The sequence below is a fragment of the Cervus elaphus genome, chromosome 11 (assembly GCF_910594005.1).
Source record: "Cervus elaphus chromosome 11, mCerEla1.1, whole genome shotgun sequence".
Classification (NCBI taxonomy): domain Eukaryota; kingdom Metazoa; phylum Chordata; class Mammalia; order Artiodactyla; family Cervidae; genus Cervus; species Cervus elaphus.
This window is the reverse complement of record NC_057825.1, coordinates 30,898,550-30,920,965: the sequence shown is the minus strand read 5'-3', so window position 1 is coordinate 30,920,965 and position 22,416 is coordinate 30,898,550. Positions and strand designations below refer to the sequence as shown.

General features: G+C 34.4%; 1 protein-coding gene across 5 annotated transcripts in view; it reads left to right on the top strand.

Annotated features, from left to right (window-relative positions):
- Window positions 1-22,416, top strand: part of ATAD2B (ATPase family AAA domain containing 2B) — a 132,535-nt gene that overhangs the window by 35,094 nt on the left and 75,025 nt on the right. For 3 of the 5 annotated variants that reach the window (XM_043917274.1, XM_043917271.1, XM_043917270.1), the window contains 9 exons: window positions 1,326-1,428; window positions 2,825-2,933; window positions 4,071-4,112; window positions 5,492-5,608; window positions 8,309-8,384; window positions 14,960-15,058; window positions 19,129-19,240; window positions 19,546-19,661; window positions 21,195-21,369. In XM_043917274.1, coding sequence (XP_043773209.1) covers window positions 1,326-1,428; window positions 2,825-2,933; window positions 4,071-4,112; window positions 5,492-5,608; window positions 8,309-8,384; window positions 14,960-15,058; window positions 19,129-19,240; window positions 19,546-19,661; window positions 21,195-21,369 — 949 coding nt within the window. The remainder of the gene's footprint in view (window positions 1-1,325; window positions 1,429-2,824; window positions 2,934-4,070; window positions 4,113-5,491; window positions 5,609-8,308; window positions 8,385-14,959; window positions 15,059-19,128; window positions 19,241-19,545; window positions 19,662-21,194; window positions 21,370-22,416) is intronic. The other 2 variants (XM_043917273.1, XM_043917272.1) reach the window with 1 other exon arrangement.

Genomic DNA, 22,416 nt, shown 5'->3' with positions numbered 1-22,416 from the left:
ATTTATGTGATAGCATATTTTTTTCTCATATGTTTTAAGCTCTTGTGCATAGTTAGATAATATAAAAAGTAATTTTATTTTAACTTCACTACTATAGTCCTTTAATATTTGCTCATTTAACATTTGTGTTTTGACAGTTTTCAAGAAACATTAAGTTCCATTACTGATATATAATAGGTATGGTTTTACTTAGTCAAGATTCTGAAAGTCTTTTCAGACTACACATGTTGGATATAGCCTAGCTGACTCCTCAGCATCTATGTGCAATGACACTGTATTCTTCTCAAATAATAAATCATCCTATTTAATCCTTGTAATAGCTTGGAGAAGGGAGATGAGTGTAATTCCTATTTGAAAGGAGAGGAAATTATGTTTTATTGTGGTAGTGTGAAACTTGAGTATTAGTTATTTTTTGTTAAGTACCTAGATCAGTATCTGAACACATAGTAAGTGCCATGTGTGTTTAAAATGTCAATGTCAATATATATTTTGTGGATGTCAGTGTCCTCTAATTTCTAAGTATATCTGTCCTTGTAGTGGGAGGCGGGAGAGAGGTTTAAGAGGAAGGGGACATATGTATACCTATGGCTGATTTATGTTGATGTATGGCAGAAACCAGCACAATACTGTAAAGCAATTATCCTTCAATTACAAATAAGTAGATTTTTAAGAAAAGAAAAAATATGTCAGTTCAGCTAACCTTATGCTGCCTTTAAACTTTTTACAAATTCTTTATTCTATACAATTTAAAAATTTTTTTTAATTTTTTAAATTTATTTTTATTTTATTTTATTCTATACAATTTTTAACACCATCCTCAAATAAAAAGATTTGAATTATTATTTATTTATTTTTTTTGGTACCATGGATCTGATAGTCAGTTTTTTTTTTTTTTTGATAGTCAGTTATTTGTAATAGTATTATGAGTTTAAATATTTGAACTTGTAAACAAAGGTCTTCTATTTGTAAGTTTTATGTTAATATATCATGACAGAAGATGTTCTGTTTCTGTCTTTCTTTTCTTTTTTGGCCATGCTGCATGGCTTGTGGGATCTTAGTTCCCTGAGAAGGGTTTGAACCCAGGCCCCAGCAGTGAAATCCCTGAGTCCTAACCACTGGACTGGCAGGGCATTCCCTGTTTCCATCTGTTTTTGAGGCATTATCTTCTAATGGATGCTAGTTCAGAAGAAGATATTAATTGGGATATTAGGTACAGTTAGAAATTAGATGGCTTAATTATGCTTTGATGGTGAGCTCTTTTACCTGAATGATACAGAGTTTGATCCTGCAATTGTCTAAACCCTAGTTTTATTATGTAATTGTAGTACTGCTGAAGCTGTACTACAGGAAATGGACAACATAAACATTAGACGGAATCGTCGATCAGGAGAAGTAGAACGGCTTCGAATGTGGACAGATACAGAATTTGTGAGTATGTTAACCTTAACAACTGTCCCTGGTGCCTCAAAGGGTAAAGAATCTGCCTGCAATACGGGAGACCCATGTTTGATATCTGGGTCAGGAAGATCTCCTGGAGGAGGAAATAGTAACCCACTCCAGTATTCTTGTCTGGGAATCCCATGGACAGAGGAGCCTGGCGGGCTACAATTCACGGGGTTGCAAAGAGTCGGACACGACTGGGCGACTAACACAACAACAACAACAACAGCCATTGCAAGTAGTTTTTATTTTGATTGAGGAATTCAGAGAGAGAGAGCAGCATTTGGATTTTCTTGAATTAACAGAATTGTTTCTTTTTCGTTTCCAATTTAATCTGAGATTTTATTGTTTTCTTTTTTCTTTTATCCATACCTTGTTTGCCACAAGCTTCCTCAAAAGACCCTCTACCCTTTTGCCAGAGAGATCTCCTGGAGAAGGAAATGGCAACCCACTCCAGATTCTTGCCTGAGAAATCCCAAGGACAGAGGAGCCTGGTGGGCTACAGTCCATGGGGTGGCTAAAGAGTTGGATGCAGCTTAGTGACTCAACAACAACATCTTAAAGTACAACTCTGATTCTGTCAACTATTAAGGTTTTTTTTTTTTTGGCTGCACTATGAGGCATGTGAAATCTTAGTTCCCCAACCAGGGATCGAATCTATATCCCCTGCATTAGGAGTATGGAGTCTTAACTGCTGAACCACCAGGGAAGTCCCTTTAATGGTTTTTTAATGTGTGCTGAATTAATTAAAATCACCTCAGATAGCCAGTGGGAATTTGCTTTATGACACAGGGAGCTCAAACCCAGTGCTCTGTGATGACCTAGAGGAGGGGAATGGAGTAGGAGGAAGGCTCGGGAGGAAGGGGACATATGTATACCTATGGCTGATTCATGTTGATGTATGTCAGAAACCAATACAACATTGTAAAGCAATTATTCTCCAGATTAAAAATAAATAAATTAAAAAAACCCCAAAACACCTTGACTGGCATAATATGGTTTCAGACTTTATCTTCTCACACACCATTGTCCAAATACAAACACATCATCCTTCCTTTCCTATCTTTTACTCCTGTTAATACTTCTGGTTGAGGACTTAATACAGTTATATCTTTGTTTCAAGGCTCATTTCAAATGCTTCCTCCCCCACTCCCCTAGGCACATTTCCCCTCTCCCTGCCCAGTTTTCAAGTATCTTATAAGTTTTATTTTTCTTCTTGTTTCATACATTTATTGAATTCAGTAAGGTTCATTTTTGTTGATCTGTGCCTTGCAAATAGATCCTCAATAAATTTTATCAAGTGGGCATGTCCCATTGGGCTAGTGATATTGATGGCTGGGAATAAATTTCATGTTAATATTTGACTGATTTCTTTCTTTAAAAGGAAAACATGGATATGTATTCAAGAGTGAAAAGGCGAAGAAAGTCACTGAGAAGAAATAGTTACGGGATACAAAATCATCATGAAGTCTCTACTGAGGGTGAAGAAGAAGGTTTGTAAAGCACCTTTATGAAATAAATGCTACAACGTTCAGGTGGGAGGAAAGAGAAACATACAAACTATATATATGTGTGTGTGTGTGTGTGCGTGTGTGTGTAATATATTGTTGAACGAGTGATTTTTGACTTTAGAGGTCTATATTACATAATTCAAAATAATTTTTGTTCCATTGGCATTTCTGAGTATTTAATTCCTTCACTTGGAAAAATACCTTTGCTGTATGCTATGCATGATGCTGAAGCTGAAACTCCAGTACTTTGGCCACCTCATGCGAAGAGTTGACTCATTGGAAAAGACCCTGATGCTGGGAGGGATTGGGGGCAGGAGGAGAAGAGGGAGACAGAGGATGAGATGGCTAGATGGCATCACCAACTCGATGGGCATGAGTTTGAGTAAACCCCGGGAGTTGGTGATGGACAGGGAAGCCTGGCGTGCTGTGATTCATAGGGTCACAAAGAGTCGGACACGACTGAGTGACTGAACTGAACTGATGCATTGTTGTGTAATATTGATATATCTTATTAGTAAGCTGTTGGTAGTTCTTAAATGACCTAATCTGATGTAGCATTTGCCATGGGTTGATTTGCTTGTTAGTCGGCAAGACCTCTTTTGTATTTAGGTACTTTTTAACTGGAAATCTCTGTCCATAGCCACCTAAATCTATGATTATTTGGATCTCAAATTTAGTTATGGATAGAGGATGGTGAAGTTAAACAAAGATTGCTAATACTACTGGAGGGAGTGGTACTGCTTTTTTCTGAGGCCTATCTAAGTTCTGATTTGAAGAATCCTGACAGAATTTGTCAGGCTGGATTTGGGAGTAGATGAAAGCACATTGAGGATTATAAATTGATGACTGGTACAATCTATAGGATTTACACTTATAGGGTTTAATTCTGTAGATGTTAACTTTCTTTGTTAAAATGGATTTTTAGAAGATTTGGTGTATTTAAAATGCTATGTACTTGTTTTTCACTGGGAAATCTTATTAGTTCCTACTATTTGTGTAACATAGTTGGATAAGAATGGGTTTATTTCTCAAATTCTGTAATTAATATATTAGTAAGTTTTGAAGAGTTGATATTTTTAATGAAGGTATTTTATTGAGCAAATATTGTTGTTGTTACAGCTAGAACCTCTATATTGCTTCCTTTGGAGAAAATCAGTATAGGTGAGACAGATTTATAATGTGATTTTTGCCTTATTATTAACTGAACACCTTTGTAGATTTCCCTGAGGACTTGCCATGTTTAGAATTTTTTCTCATAATAAACAATGCAGTTTTTTTTTTTCCAAAAGGTAATTTTTTGAAGTTTTAAGGAAACTTATTTGGGCACAAGTAATTTAAAATGTTATTTAGTTAAGTAATACTGCATTTGCTAATTTTCTCATGAGTAAAATGTAAAGTCCTTTGAATTTTTAGTTTCCTGTTTCACTGAGCATCACTGACAGTTTAAAATTTTTTCTAGTGCTTTATTTATTTATTTTTTCCAGTGCTTTAACATGATTGTGTTATATTGATAATTCCTGTGGTTAAAAAGTTAATCATAACATACATTGCATTTGAGGACCCTAAGCTTACACATTTTCACCAGACTCTCTTTTCTTTTTAACTTTTAATTTTATATTGAGGTATAGCCATTTAACAATGTTGTGATAGTTTTATGTGGACAGCAAAGGAACTCAGCCATACATATACATGTATCCATTCTCCTCCAAACTCCCCTTCCGTCCAGGCTGCCACATAATGTTGAGCAGAGTTCCATGTGCCGTACAATAAGTCCTTTTTGGTTGTCCATTTTAAATATAGTAGTGTTTCACCAGACTTTTAAACTGTAAATAGATGTCACATCATAGCTATAGCAAAACCACTTTTTAAAAATAAAGGATTTATGTACATTGTAATTTTTTTTTAAATGTATAGCCAGGTAAATTATAAACTGATCACTCATATCAAGAAATAAACTATTACCAATACCCTAGAAATCTGCTTTCATACTCTCTCCCAATCTCTGCCTAAATTTTTCTACCAAAAATGTAACTAATCTGTGTTTACCTGTTATTAGTGGGCTTAATAAACCACTACACTGCCAACAAAAATTGTTCTTGTGTAACATTAGTAATTATCTTTTAAGCATATTTTTTTTGAACTATCAAGTAGTATGTGAATGCTAACTGTATTCAATGGTTAATTGGGCATTGAATGAAGTTTGCTGTAATAAAGTTTTGAATCATATTCTATTATTGCTTTGTATGTTCAAAAAGATAATACAAAAGATTGAAAAGTCATAGGTGAATCAAGAGCTCAATTGTGATCATATTGATATATTTAGTAGAGAACTATAATATTTGTAGGAAAGGCATTTTCTTTTACATCTGTCTAGTTTCATTTTTAATTGCATTGATTTATGCTGTATCATACAGTGTTGACACTTTTAAATGTCACCTGTGTAGAAAGAGTAAAAGATAAGATATAAATATTCAGTTTTAGAGTAGACCAATCCTTGTGGATTAAAGCAGTTTTTTTTTCTTTTGTGTGTGGGAAACTAGAATCTCAAGAGGAAGATGGAGATATAGAGGCTGAAGAGGCAGAAGGAGAAGAAAATGATAGGCCATATAATCTGAGACAAAGAAAAACAGTGGATCGATACCAAGCACCTCCAATAGGTAAGAGACTCTAAGTAACTTCTTTCCTTTTTGTGGTAGAGTAGCTTATTCTGCTCTGTTCCTTAAAAAAAAATTAGTGTTGTTGAATTTAAAAGAATGCAATCTCTTACAGATTCCGTATATCTTTTCTTATGTATGCTTCTAGTCACACACATGACTGAATGTTGGAGGATACAACTGCAATATAGAATTTCATAGTGCATGCACATTTTATTTAAATAATCCTAAATTTAATAATAAATACTGCTCATACTTCTGTATTACTTTGTTGTTTATTGAGTACTTTCATTTGTAACAGTTCTTTAGGGCAAGCCTCTCTGTGTTCCAAGTGGTTAAGTAATTTAAGCTAAAGTCACAAAAGGGCAGCTTGGCCAGTAAGCTAGGTTTGTTTTGTTTTAGTCTTGAGAAGGAAACAATTTATCCTAACACTTTTAAATCTGATGACAAGTAATCAGTTGCATAGGTTCTATTTTATTGACTATTTCCCCAGCTCTTGGGAAATTCCATCATGATTGATTTCCTCCAGTTTTTAGAATATTGAAATTTAGTTCACATATCATGAAATTTGCCATTTTTTCCAGGTTTTGCTTATTTTTTATCTGTACAATTTATGAGTTTTTAGTATATTCACAAGGGTGTGCAGTCATCACCATTGTTTAATTCTGGAATATTTTATTACATCTATACTTCCCTGCCCCCAGCTCTTGGCAATCACTAATGCACTTTCTATCTCCATTGATTTGCCTATATGTGACCTTTTGTGTTTTGCTACTTTCATTTAGCATAATGGATCATTTTATTCAGACTCTCATGTTCTAAAGCAGTGATTGATTCTCTGGAAATATTAAAGTTACCTCACTAGAAGCTTGCTGAAGTATGTAGACATTTCTCTACTCCAGTTAGGACTCACTGTCACAGGTACCCCTAATAATAATAGGATAGGTATGTTAGGACAGAGAAAAGATTGTGAGCCATTTTTCTAGCATTTTTTTTTTAAGCTTTATTGAGATATGTAATCCATTGCCATTGCATATGCTTCATGTGTACAATTTGGCAAGTTGGAAATACCTTAGGGATTTACTTATGAAACTGTCACCACAGTCAAGATAATAAGCATTTTTCATCAACCTTTCCATCCTCAAATTTCATTCTGCCTGTTTATAATCTGCTCCTAACCCTTGTGGCTCAGCTGGCAAAGAATCTGCCTGCAATGTGGGAGACCTGGGTTCCGTCCCTGGGTTGGGAAGATGCCCTGGAGAAGAGAACAGCTACCCACTCCAGTATTCTGGCCTGGAGAATTCCATGAACTGTATAGTCCGTGGAGTCGGATACAACTGAGTGACTTTCATTTCATTTCAGCCTTCTTTTGCCTCCCTCTCCCAACCCTCAGGCAGTGACTTATCTTACCTGCTTTCTGTCACCATGGATAAATTTACATTTTCTCAAATTTTATGTATAGCATATACTCTTTTTTGTCTGACTTATTTCACTCGGCATGATAATGGTGAGACTCATCCATGTTGTTGACTATGACAGTAGTATTTTTCTTTTTATTGCTGAGTAGCATTCCATTGTATGGGTATATTACAATTTGTTTACCCATTCATTTGTTGATAACATTTGGATTGTTGGTATTTCTTGTGTTTGGGTATTATAAATACATAAGTTGTTATGAACATATGTTTGCAAGTCTTTGTTTGAACTTATGTTTTCATTTTTCTTATAAATACCTAGAAATAGAAGGGGTTTTATAATTAGGTGTCTGTTTAACTTACTAAGAATTACCAAACTGTTCCAAAGTAATTTTACCGTTTACATTCTCACTAACAGTGTATGGAATCCCTTGGCGGTAGTTCATATGGTAAAGAATCTGCCTGCAATGTGAGAGATCTAGATTCAATCCCTGGGTTGTGAATATCTTTTGGAGGAGGGCATGGCAGCCCACTCCAGTATTCTTGGCTGGAGAATCCCATGGACAGAGGAGCCTGGTGGGCTACAGTCCATGGGGTCGCAAAGAGACGGGCACGACTGAGCAATTAACACTAAAGAGTATATGAGTTTCAGTTGCTTCATATTCTTGTCAACATTTGGTATGGTCATTTTTAAAAATTAATTTTAATACATATTTATTGTAGTTTTAGTTTACATTTCTCTAATGACTAGTGATGTTTAGCATATTTTTACCTGCTGATTTGCCAAGATTATCTCTGGCGAAGTAGTCAAATCTTTTGCCCATTTTTTCAATTCAGTTGTTTGGCTTTTTATTATTGAAATTTTGAGAGTTCCTTATGTACTCTGGATATCAGTCATTGTGATTTACAAATATTTTCTCAGTTGGTAGCTTCTTGAAAAAAATTCTCTTAATACTATCTTTCAAAGAGCAGAATTTGTAATTTTGATGAATTTCAGTTTATCAAAACATTTTAATGGATTAGGCTTTTGGTGATATGTCAGATAAATCTTTGGTTAACCTAAAGTCACAAAGATTTAGTTTAACATTTTTTTTTTAGAATGTTTATTTGCAGCTTATAGTGTTTACCACAAAGTATTTATTTTTGTTGTGCTTCCTCTAGACAGCATTTAGAACTTGAAGACAGTTTCTATTCAGAAAATTAATAGAAGTAATTTCTGCGTCTTTAATATATCAGTTTATCAATTTATTATTAGTTATTTCTGTGTTTTCTTTTTTTTTTTTTTAAGTACCAGCTCATCAAAAAAAGAGGGAAAATACCCTTTTTGATATTCACAGATCTCCAGCAAGAAGAAGTCATATCAGGTATGTTTTGTTAGTTTTTAAAGGAGGAAATATTTCCATCTATCATTTAGATATCTCCTTAAGTACTACATAGTATAATGCATTACATTGAGGATATAGGTTTTAATGTCATTAATGATAATGCCAGTGAAAACTAAATAGCATCTTCTTTAATTAGTCACTAATAGTTTTTACCCTAAGTGTGACTGTTATCTTTCTGATTCAGTTTGCCAGAAATGATTATTGTTTTAACAATTATGTTCCCTAAAGCTATACAGCTTTCTGGTCTCTTAGTAAGTTGAGTCTAGAGACTCACATTACTTTCATTGGAAGAATTGATTCAGTTAGTCTTTGCTACTTTTAGTTTCCTTTTGCCCTTTCAATTAGATACAAAGAGGCATTTTGATTTTGAAAGACTATCTTCTCTACTTTGTTTTCTGAAAAGGTAATATATTCCCCATGGCTCAAAAATGAAATAAATAAACATTAAAAGCTGTTTTCTAGTCTCAGTAGCCTCTCAGAATCCCATAGAAACATTTTTATTAGATTGTATGTCCTTAGAGAATATGTTCATACATATATGTGTGTGTGTGTGTGTGTGTATATAAATATATATGTACCAATACATATATTGATTGTTATCCTTTCTTTTTACCCAAAATACACTATGCACATTGTTCTACACTTTGTTTTTTCACTGGATTTATTTTCACTGTCTTTTCATTTAAGTATAGCAAAATCTCACATTTATAGTTCCATAACATTACTGTATTTAATATAGTTATACTGTAATTTTAAAATTATTTCTTTATTGAGAGTCAGGTTGTTTTCATGGTTTTGCTATTACATTCTATGGTTTATAATGCATACCCTTGCATAATCATCTTTTGCATGTGTACTTATAGAAGTGGAATCTCTGAGTTAAAGAGAATGTGAAATTGTAATTTGATGACCTTCAATGCTGTTGAATCAGCTTGCAGTCCACCCTGCAATGTATGAAAGTCCCTACTTCTCTGTATTTCTGCCAGCAAAATGCATTCTCAAACTTTTGGATTTTTGCCAGTCTGAGAATTGAAAAGGAAATGTTGGTTTATTTTTGAATCGCTTACAAGAGTATTTTTTCCTGTATTTTAAAAAGATGTTTACTTTTTTTTCTGAAATGTCTGTAAAGTTTGTCTATTTTGTAATAGATTCTTGCTTTTTTTTTAAACTATTTCTAATTTATAAAATTATATGACCATGTGAAGCTGCTTGCTTTTAATCTTCTTTTAGTAGGTATGACCTAAATCAGATCCCTTATGATTATACAGTGGAAGTGACAAATAGATTCAAGGGATTAGATCTGATGGACAGAGTGCCTGAGGAACTATGGACAAAGGTTTGTGACATTGTACAGGAGGCAGTGATCACAACCATCCCCAAGAAAAAGAAATGCAAAAAGGCAAAATGGCTATCTGAGGAGATCTTAGAAATAGCTGAGAAAAGAAGAGAAGTGAAAGGCAAAGGAGAAAAGGAAAGATATATCCATTTGAATGCAGAGTTCCAAAGAATAGCAAGGAGACATGAGAAAGCCTTCCTAAGTGAACAATGCAAAGAAATAGAGTAAAACAATAGAAAGACTAAAGGGTCTCTTCAAGAAAATTAGAGATACCAAGGGAGTATTTCATGCAAAGATGGACACAATAAAGGGCAGAAACATTACGGACCTAACAGAAACAGAAGATATTAAGAAGAGGTGGCAAGAATACACAGAACTATACAAAAAAGACCTTAATGACCCAGATAACCACGATAGTGTGATATCCTGGAGTGTGAAGTCAAGTGGGTCTTAGGAAGCATCATTACGAACAAAGCTAGTGGAGGTTGTGGAATTCAAGCTGAGCTGCTTCAAATCCTAAAAGATGATGCTGTTAAAGTGCTGCACTTGATACACCAGCAAATTTAGAAGACTCAACAGTGGCCACAGGACTGGAAAAGGTCAGTTTTCATTCCAGTCCTAAAGAAAGGCAATGCCAAAGAATGTTCAAACTACCACACAATTGCACTCATCTCACACACTAGCAAAGTAATGCTCAAAATTCTCCAAGTGAGGCTTTAGCAGTACGTGAACTGAGAATTTCCAGATGTTCAAGCTGAATTTAGAAAAGGCAGAGGAACCAGAGATCAAATTGCCAGCATCCATTGGATCATGGAAAAAGCAAGAGAATTCCATAAAAACATCTACTTCTGCTTCATTGACTACCCTAAAGCCTTTGTGTGGATCACAACAAAGTGTGGAAAATTTTTCAAGAGATGGGAATACCAGATCACCTTACCTGCCTCCTGAGAAACCTGTATGCAGGTCAAGAAGCAATAGTTAGAACTGGACATGGAACAATGGACTTGTTCTAAATTGGGAAAGGAGTACATCAAGGCTGTATATTGTCACCCTGCTAATTTGACTTATATGCAGAATATATCACGTGAAATGCCGAGCTGGATGAAGCAAGGTGGAGTCACTTTCAGTAACCTCAGATATGCAGATGACAATACTCTTATGGTAGAAAGTGAAGAGGAACTAAAGAGCTTCTTGATGAAGGTGAGAGGAGAGGGAAAAAGCTGGCTTAAGACTAAACATCCAAAAAACAATGATCATGGCACCTGGTCCCATCGCTTCATGGCAAATAGATGGGGAAACAATGGAAACCATGACAGACTTTGTTTTCTTGGGCTCCAAAATCACTACAGATGGTGACTGCAGCCATGAAATCAAGGCCCTTGCTCCTTGGAAGAAAAGCTATGGCAAACCTAGACAGCGTATTAAAAAGCAGAGACATTTCTTTGCCTACAAAGGTCCCTATAGTCAAAGCTATGGTTTATCCAGTAGTCATGTATGGGTCTGACATGAAGAAGGCTGAATGCCTAAGAATTGATGCTTTTGAACTGTGGTGCTGGAGAAGACTCTTGAGAGTCCCTTGGACTGCAAGGAGATCAAACCAGTCAATCCTAAAGGAGATCAACCCTGAATATTCATTGGAAGGACTGATGCTAAAGCTGAAGCTCCAATACTTTGGCCACCTGATGTGAAGAGCAGACTCATTAGAAAAGACCCTGATGCTGGGAAAGATTGAAGGCAGGAGGATAAGGGGATGACAGAGGATGAAATAGATGGATGGCATCACTGACTCAATGGACATGAGTTTGAGCAAGCTCCAGGAGTTGGTGAAGGACAGGGAATCCTGGTGTGCTGCGTCCATGGGGTCACAAAAAACCAGACACAACTGAGTGACTCAACAACAAGTAGTTCTTTCTTTATGTAGTATAGTAGTCCTTTGTCACAAATTGTCAGTCTTTTTTCTCAGTTCTTAGTTTGTGTTTTAACTTTGCTTTTGTTTGTCTTTACCAGAAAGTTTTTATTTTTATGTAGTCAAATTTATCAGCCTACTATGATTTTTTAGAGGGGCTTCCCAGTTGACTCAGTGGTAAACAATCTGCTTGCCAAGCAGAAGATGCAGGTTCAATTTCTGGATCAGGAAGATGCCCTGGAGAAGGAAATGGCAACCCACCCCAATATTCCTGCCTGGGAAATCCCATGGACAGAGGAACCCAGTGGGCCCCTGTTTAGAGGAGCCTGGTGTGCTACAGTCCACAGGGTTGCAAAGAATTGGACATGACTGAGGGACTGAACAACAACAGTTACAATATTTTTAGATTTTGAATCATAGTTAGAAAAGCCTTCCAAATTCCAAAGTGATAAGGAAGTTCACCTTTGTTTATTTTTATTTAATTTAGAATACTGATGGTTTTCTTTTTTAAACTTTTTATTGGAGTATAGTTGATTACAATGTTGTGTTAGTTTCAGGTGTATAGCAGAGTGAATCAGTTATGCATATAGCACATTTATTTATTTTTAATGTTTCATATTTTGCTCTAATTTTGATCCATCTGAATTTTATTCTTGTGTGAGATTTGTAGTATGGATCCAGCTTTTATCCCAGGTGGAAAATGAGTTTTCCAACCTCATTTATTGAGTGAGTCTGTGTTTTCTCCATTGATTACAGTTGCCACATTTATTATCAAATTATGTATAATGTATAAATATTATATTACATAAAAGATGTCCTTTTTTTTTTATTCTTATATTTTTTCTCAGATGGCTGTTTGTATATATGCAAACAGTTAATTTCTGTATATTAATTGTACCCCACTTCTTTATTGGGAGGGCTTCCCTGGTGGCTCAGAGGTTAAAGCGTCTGCCTGCAGTGTGGGAGACCTAGGTTCGATCCCTGGGTTGGGAAGATCCCCTGGGGAAGGAAATGGCAACCAGCTCCAGTATTCTTGCCTGGGGAATCCCATGGACGGAGGAGCCTGGTGGGTTACATTAGTCCATGGGGTCTCAAAGAGTTGGACACGACTGAGCGACTTCACTTTCACTCTTTATTGGGAATGCCTCTAGCATGTCCTCTGTAAGATTGATGCTTAAGAAAGATATATTTTATATCTTAGAGAGTTCGTGGTTGTTAATAATCTTGTCATTGAGGCTTAGCGGATTTTTGTTTTGTTTTGTTTTTTTGGTGGTTGTTTTTGACTATGCCGTATGGCCTGTAGGATCTTAGTTCCCTGACCAGGGATTAAGCCTGCATCCTTGGCAGTGAAATCTCAGAGTCCTAACCACTGGCGTGCCAGGAATTCCTGGGCATATGTTTTTATTTCTCTTGAGTATATCCCTTGGAGTAGAATTACTGGGCCATGTGATAACTTTATGCTTTATCATTTAAGAGCTGCTTGAATGTTTTCCAAAGTGACTATACCATTTTACATTCTCTCCATCATTGTATAGGGTATCCAGTTTTTCATATTCTCTTCAAAGCTTAATACTGTCTGACTTTTTGATTCTGGTCATCCTAATGAGTATAAAATGTATCTCACTATAATTTTTGATGATATGAGACATCTTTTCAAGTGCTTATTGACCATTTTAAAACTTTCCTTTGAGAACTGTCTTTGTGTCCTGTGCCTATTTAAAAATTGTTGTCTTTTTCTTATTGACTTATAAGGGCTCTTTATATATTCTAGATTCAAATTCCTTATCAGCTATTTGATTTGTAAATATTTTATCCTATTTTGTGGGTTGTCTTACTTTCTTGATGATGTTCTTTGAGGCAAAAAGAACTTTAATTTTGATGGTCTAATTTATCTTTGTTGTTATTGTTCATGTTTTTGATGTCATATCTAAAAATCCATTGTCAAATCTGTGATCATGAAGATTTATTCCTGTGTTTTCTTCTAAGAGTTTTATAGATTTAGCTCTATATTTAGGTCTTTGATCCATTTTGACTTTCTTTTGTGTATGATGTGGCCCCTTCCCTTTATGGTCCATTCTGCTTTTTGTGGTATTGTGATACATTTTATAAACTTAGTAATATGTTATTAGAATTACTTTTATAATTCTGTTTTATTTAAAAAGGTGAGAGAAGAAAGGTAATCAAGTATGTTTATAGCTTTTGGATAGTAACTTTTATTTTATTATTCTGGGTCTCTTCGTTTGTTCTTGTGAATTCAAGTTATGATCTGGAGTCATTTCCTTAGCCCAGTATGTACACTGTTGCTTCTGATCACCTCATTAGAGCCGATGTATTATATTTTTATATATTAGGCTCACAACACACACACGTAGAGTAAATAAACTTGGAAACAGGCATTTTGTTCTTAAGGAGAGAAAGAAGTCAGAGAGAAAGTAAAGTCAAAATTGCAAAGACTGAGTAGTTAACTATTGCAACAGTCTTCTTAAGGTCTTGGGAAACATTAAAATATGATACAGGATTAAATGAAAGGACTCCTATTAATTAAGAGAAGGAATATTAGACAGGTTAAAAGTCTTAATGAGCTGGGGAAAATCTGGGTTTGCTATTGAGGGAGTTGGAGTTGAATAGAGATGCACAGGATGTACACCATTCTTGAAGGCCATTCTGAGTTTCAAGTAAATTTACAATGATTCCATTTTGTATGCTACCATATTTTCTAGGTATCTTAGAGATGTCATCAGTTATTTTAATAATTAGATTTATTGGATATTGTTTTTCCTTAAGGATTTCAATTTGATACTTTCATGCCATAGTAGTTATGATTGTAAACTTTTCTTGAAAAGTATGTTTTATAAGAAATTCGGACAGGATATAAGTATCTTAAGTCAAAAGTGGAAACTCTTGTCTCCCCATAAACCAATGTATTATTTTCTTTAGCGTCTGTACTGTTTATGATTGTTTGGGAAATGGGAAAATAAGAGAAAAGGATAAGCTTTCTTTTCTAAGATTTTGATGTTATTTATCAATCAGTGATAGACATTCCCTAAATTTGGATGCAAATTAAATTTGTTGCTTGATGTCTTTCTAAACTACCCTATTTAAAAATTATAGCCTCCTTCTCCTCCTGTTTTTTTAAATTTCCTTCTGTTGTAAATTGCATGAGTATAAGGATCTTAATAAATATTTGCCAAATGAACGAGTGAATGTATGTACTTTATACTGAGCTAACAGTAGATATGGTGCTCAGAATGGTGCTTTTTAAAAGTCCTTTGCTGCTGTAATGATTTTAAGGATTTTACTCTGTTTAAATAGGAGAAAGAAGCATGCTATTCACAGTAGTGACACAACTTCTTCTGATGAAGAACGATTTGAAAGAAGAAAATCAAAGAGCATGGCAAGAGCCAGAAATCGGTCAGTAAATTTCTAGTTGTTCCTCCCACGCTGGGAAAAAGGACTAGCAGTTAGGCTTTGTGACTCTCACCTGTACCAGTAGTTTGCTCACAGTGGTACTCAACACATTAGAGTAATACACTAACTTGGTTTTTACATAGTAATTTTTAGAGTAGAAATCTTAACTATGGGAAACTTCCCATAAATTACTTACTGTGTTAGTACTCAATAAAACAGTGTGGAAAGATAAAGATAGAACCAGGGGAAGAGTCCAACCTCTATGACCGTCTCTTCTTCAGTACCTCTCCTCTAATCCAAATCCATTTAATGAGGCTGATTTTAGATGCTTAAAATGATGATAGCACTCTAGAGTAAGACTTGATTTTAAATAGAATTATTTCAGGAGTCCTTGGGTTTTGTTGGAAACCTTGGTATAGTTTTGGTTTAGTGAATGCCTCTGGTGATCTTTGCTTAACTAGAGTGATTCATTATTACATAGCTTACTAAAATCTTGAGAGTTTTCAGTGGGGGAGAAAATCAATATTTTGCCTAGTAGAGTATCCAGTTATAATTTATCCTTTAAAATTTAAGTTAATTTTCTAGCTTATATGTATAATACTTAAGATAAATTATATTTAGAAATTTTATATTTAGCAAAGCATTTCTATACATTAGCATTATATATTTACTGTAGAAATATCAAGTTTTCAGTTAGCTGGTCTTGGAAACAAGTTTGGATTGGTGTAGATTGTATGCTAGAAAGGGTTCCTTGTGTGGATGACAGAAGGAAAATGTAAGGAAAATCTAAGTTTAAATAAAAGAGTGTAATGCCTCTTTAATCTGAACTATTGTGATACCTGCTTTGGAAGTTTTTAAAGTAAATTCAGATTAGGAAATATCAGTGAAGTTACATTCATTATAGAACCTATACTTTTTTGAGGCTATTTATGTCATCTTTTGGTGTTTATGCAATATTATAAGAGGCAGTAGATTGTATTTTCTTAGGGATAATTAAATTAATATTGTATAGGATTTTAAGTAGCTAAAGTATTTTAAGGTAGCTACACAAAAAGTAAGGCTTAATTTTCAAAACAGGATCTAAAATTGGTTTCTCTTGAATTAAAAGGAAGGAAACTTACTTCTTCAATCATGTATTTTGAGTTGACATACATAATAACTAAGGATAAATTTAAATATTGTAATAAAGCTTGAGTTCATTTAATGTCATATATAATATTAATAGTGTATATACAGTCTATTTTTATTTTATACTTATAGAATATCAGGTTTGTTAAGTTTTCTTATTTAGACTAGGTTGGACTCTTTGGACAAATAGATTCATGACCTTAATTGCTTTGTCTTATGAATAAATTTATTTCTGATCTATTGAAAAGAATTTAGGAAAAGTAGGTTAAAAATATGAAATCTCTTTTCTTAAAAAACTGGAAATAGAACTGCCATATGACCCAGCAATCCCACTCCTGGGCACACACAAGGAAACCAGATCTAAAAGAGACACGTGCACCCCAATGTTCATCGCAGCACTGTTTATAATAGCCAGGACATGGAAGCAACCTAGATGCCCATCAGCAGACGAATGGATAAGGAAGCTGTGGTACATATACACCATGGAATACTACTCTGCCATTAAAAAGAATTCATTTGAATCAGTTCTAATGAGATGGATGAAGCTGGAGCCCATTATACAGAGTGAAGTAAGCCAGAAAGATAGAGACCATTACAGTATACTAACACATATATATGGAATTTAGAAAGATGCTAATGATAACCCTATATGCAAAACAGAAAAAGAGACACAGAAGTACAGAACAGACTTTTGAACTCTGTGGGAGAAGGTGAGGGTGGGATGTTTCAAGAGAACAGCATCGAAACATGTATATTATCTAGGGTGAAACAGATCACCAGCCCAGGTTGGTTGCATGAGACAAGTGCTCGGGCCTGGTGCACTGGGAAGACCCAGAGGGATTGGGTGGAGAGGGAGGTGGGAGGGGGGAGAGGGATGGGGAATATATGTAAATCCATGGCTAATTCATGTATGACAAAAACCACTACAATATTGTAAAGTAGTTAGCCTCCAACTAATAAAAAGAAAAAAAAAAAAAAGAAATCTCTTGTCATTTTCTGGGCTATGAGAAAAGGGAGAAAGATAAAAATGTGTCAAAGCAGACGGCATAAACAGATGGAGAGATATTCCATGTTCCTGGGTAGGAAGAATCAATATTGTGAAAATGGCTATACTACCAAATGCAGTCTACAGATTCAATATGATCCCTATCATATTACCAATAGCATCTTTCACAGAACTAGAGCAAAAAATTTTACAATTCATATGGAAATGCAAAAGACCCCAAATAGCCAAAGCAGTCTGAGAAAGAAGAATGGAGCTGGAGGAATCAACCTTCCTGACTTCAGATTATACTACAAAGCTACAGTCATCAAGCCAGTATGGTACTGCCACAAAAACAGAAATGTAGACCGATGGAACGAGATAGAAAGCCCAGAAATAAACCCATGCACCTGTGGGTACCTTATTTTTGACAAAGAATGCAAGAATATATAATGGGGCAAAGACAGCCTCTTCAATAAATGGTGCTGGGAAAACTGGACAGCTACATGTAAAAGAATGAAATGAGAACGCTTCCTAATAACATACACAAAGATAAACTCAAAATGGATTAAAGACCTAAATATAAGACCAGAAACTATAAAACTCTTAGAGGAAAACATAGGCAGAACACTTGATGACATATATCAAAGCAAGATCCTCTATGACCCACCTCCTAGAGTAATGGAAATAAAAACAAAAGTTAACAAGTGGGACCTGATTAAACTTAAAAGCTTTTGCACATCAAAGGAAACTATAAGCAAGGTGAAAAGACAACCCTCAGAATGGGAGAAAATAATAGCAAGTGAAACAACTGACAAAGGATTAATTTCCAAAATATACAAGCAGCTCATACAACTCAATGCCAGAAAAACAAACAACCTTATCAAAAAGTGGGAAAAAGACCTGAACAGATATTTCTCCAAAGAAGACATACAGGTGGCTAACAAACATATGAAAAGATGCTCAACATTGCTCATTATGAGAGAAAGCAAATCAAAAGTACAATGAGATATCACCTCACACCAGTCGGAGTAGCTATCATCAAAAATTCTACAAACAATAAATGCTGGAGGGAGCGTGAAGAAAAGGGAATGCTCTTGCACTGTTGGTGGGAATGTAAATTGATACAGCCACTATGGAAGATGGTATGGAGATTCCTTAAAAAACTAGGAATAAAACCACCATATGACCCAGCAATCCCACTCCTAGGCATATACCCTGAGGAAACCAAAATTGAAAAAGACATGTGTATTCCATTGTTCATTGCAGCACTATTTACAATAGCTAGAACATGGAAGCAACCTAGGTGTCCATTGACAGATGAATGGATAAAGAAGTTGTGGTGCATATACACAGTAGAATATTACTCAACCATAAAAAGAAACACATTTGAGTCAGTTCTGATGAGTTGGATGAACCTATAACCTAATTTTTTTTTTAACCTAGAACCTATTATACAGAGTGAAGTGAGTCAGAAAGAGAAAGATAAATATCATATTCTAACACATATATATGAAATCTAGAAGAATGGTACTGAAGAACTTATTTACAGGGCAGCAGTGGAGAAACAGACATAGAGAATAGATTTATGGACATGGGGAGAGAGGAGGAGAGGGTGAGAGGTATGGAAAGAGTAACATGGAAACTTATATTACCATATGTAAAATAGATAGCCAATGGGAATTTGCTGTATGGCTCAGGGAACTCAAACAGTGGCTCTGTAGCAACCTAGAGTGTTGGGATGGGGAGGGAGATGGGAGGGAGGTTCAAAAGGGAGGGGATATATGTATGCCTATGGCTGACTGATGTTGAGGTTTGACAGAAAACAACAAAATTCTGTAAAGCAATTATCCTTCAATAAAAAAATAAATTAGAAAAATATGTCAAAGCTTTAAAACTTGTTTATGATATTAAGAACGTGTAACTTTTTAATGCTGTATACTTAAATTTTTATGAATTTCAGGTGTTTGCCTATGAACTTAAGAGCAGAAGATTTGGCTAGTGGTATTCTCCGAGAACGTGTTAAAGTGGGTGCAAGCTTGGCTGATGTTGATCCAATGAATATTGATAAGTCAGTAAGTTTTGTAAATGGTTTTCTAGAAATACCTCTTTTTTTTTTTTTGTCACACAGCTTGTGGGATCTTAGTTCCCCCATCATGGATTGAATCCGTGCTCCCTGCAGTGGAAGCGTGGAGTCCTAACCGCCATACTGCCAGGGGATTCCCTAAAGTATAATTTTTTGAACTCTGTTTATATATGAACTTTATGTTTAAACTTCAATTCCTGCTGAAGACATATATTTTGCAATTGTTATAAGTTAAAAAGAAACCTATATACAATTAAAATTATTTTGTACTAAACTTTTCCCCTTCTTTTCAAGGTGCGGTTTGATAGCATAGGTGGATTGAGTCATCATATTCATGCACTAAAGGAAATGGTAGTATTCCCACTTTTATATCCAGAAATTTTTGAAAAATTTAAAATTCAGCCTCCAAGGTTAGTAATGCTAGATGTTTATTATTGTTACTGTTAATTTATCAAATTTCAATTAGTAAGTAATTATAAATCTAAATATTATTTATAAATATTTCATGTATATTTATTTGATATGTAGTGGGCTGTCGTCTATGGGGTCACACAGGGTCGGACACGACTGAAGTGACTTAGCAGTAGCAGTAGCAGTAACAATGAGAATTAAGAATGAAAGTTTTTTATTTGGACCTCAAAAGCTGTGGCACTTGAAGTTTATATTTCAGCATTTTGGACTCAGACGTAGGATGAGATTCTTTATGCAGGCCTTGAATATACAAGTGGATTGCTCAGCTAGATTTTCCTTAATTTGGTCTCCTAATAGGATTGAGTTTGACACTATATGTTGTTTAGTCTTTGAAAGCACAATTTCAGTGAAGTGTTTCTTTGACTCAATGATGTGGTAATTTTGAAATGGTAAACTTGATAGTTTATGATCAGATTAATTGTGTCTGATCATGAGGTGGTTAGCTAGTTAACTATTAGAAAAGGCTGAGAAATCATGTGAGAGGAAATTGGGCAGAATAAAATATTCTGAAGATGTACACATAGATTTAAACTGCTAAATATCTCTTTTTATTTAAGAGATTTGGTTCTAATTTGTTATTCATCCTTTTAAGGATTTAGAAAATCTTTTAAAGAGTCATCTTCTATTTGAGTGAGTTAAATATTGGCCTGTAATTCTACAGTGGCTCTTACGAATCATAATAGCAATTTATTTACTTTTTATATGATATGATCCAATGAATGTGATCAATACTGATCATATTCATTAGATTCAGTTACTGTTAAAAAATAGTAAATTAAAAAAAACTCATTAACGAGGAACTTTAAAAAATGGAGTTATAAACAAAATGTGTTATAAGCTAAAAGTAATCTTCCTCTTTAGAGATGAACAGTTTTTATATTCTTTACAACTTTCCTTTATACATATATGCATATATTAAGTTTATGATTTTGCCTGTATAGTGTGCATTTAAACATTTAATAAAATGAGATTACTCAATAATGCCCTTATATAACTTTATTTTTCACTCTATAATATAGATACTTCATATTAATAAATATTGTGTGTATTATTCTTTTTGACATCTTACTAGTGTTTAATTTATAGATGTAGTGGTGTATTTGTCCCTTATTAATAGATAGCATTTAGATTTTTTAAGAAAGTCTATAACATTCTTTTGAGTATTTCTACATGATTTTGTAAAAAATGTGAAATTTCTGGGTCACAGGGCTAATGCCTTTTATGTTTTGCCAAACTACTGTCTACCCTGATTGAACTATTTCTTGTATACCAAAGCTTGATTGTTTGAGAATATCCTTGAGGACTCTCAGCGAAGTGAAACTTTTGCCTGTATACTACAAAAAGCTTTGTCGGTGTCTAATAATAATAAATACACATTAATTCAAAATTATATGGGAGGTGCATACTTTTAAATTGATAATTAGTGCTAATGGTAACACTAATTTACTTTTATTGACTCTCTATTCCTCTAGAGGCTGTTTGTTTTATGGTCCTCCTGGCACAGGTAAAACCTTGGTCGCCAGAGCATTAGCTAACGAGTGCAGTCAGGGAGACAAAAAGGTGGCTTTTTTTATGCGAAAAGGAGCGGATTGTCTGAGTAAGTGGGTTGGCGAATCTGAGCGGCAGCTTAGGCTTCTTTTTGATCAGGTAAGTGAAGTCAGCTAATGTGAGAATATCTTCTTAAGAATACTTAATATACTTGGTCTATAAATATTACACAAACTGTTCATAACAAGTCATATTTACCAATCAGTGTGTTAAATTTAGGATCAGTAATTGGAATTTGTATGTCTTAGAGGTATTTAGTAGCAGTTTCACTAGTACTAATTTAAGATGATTTACACAATATTTATTGAGGTGGCAACTTGGCATATAATAAATACCATGTTAAGTGCTTTTGAGATCCCTAGATACCACATATAGATTATGATCTAATTGAGGGACTAGAACAAACATAAAAAGTTAAATATCTGTGCAAGAAATATCACAAAGCAGTATATTATTTATTTTCATGAGTTACAAATATACTAGAAGAATTCAGTATTAAATGAATGCTTTTAAAAGGCTGAGTAAGGTAAGTGAATATTATTTGGGCTATCTTTACTACTTAAAAATACCATTTCCTAATACTTATATAAATTAGTCCTGATATAAATTCACTTTTAAATTATTTAGGGTACTGAAGGGGGTCATTCATACATGGTAATGCAATTTATATCTTGTTATGCCTAAGGAGATTCACATGACACTTTAAAAATACTTAGAGCAAGCATTTGTTGAATACCCATTACTGAGTTGATGTGTATCAAAGTTCTACCTAATTGGTAAAGCATTTCAAATGTTATTTTTAGTTATTATCAGTATCCATGTTAAAGACTGCTGTGTTGCAGATAATGGGTCTAGAAAGAGGGATAAAGTAAAATTGTTAACGTCAAGGTGTTCGATGTCTATTGAGAAGTCAAACATATGCAGTCTTCATGTTTCAAGAGGATTTCATAATAATTGGAAAATAATGTAAAATAACATTGGTGGATTTGGGGAGAATCAGGTTGGGGATACTGGCAAATTGTCCAATGACTTATTTTTAAATTTTTGACAGTGTTATACTTTTTGCAACTTGATACTGGGTGTAGGAATGTTTCTTGGTTTTATCAAAAACCGTAGCATAAATCATGCTGCTTTTTATAGTATTTC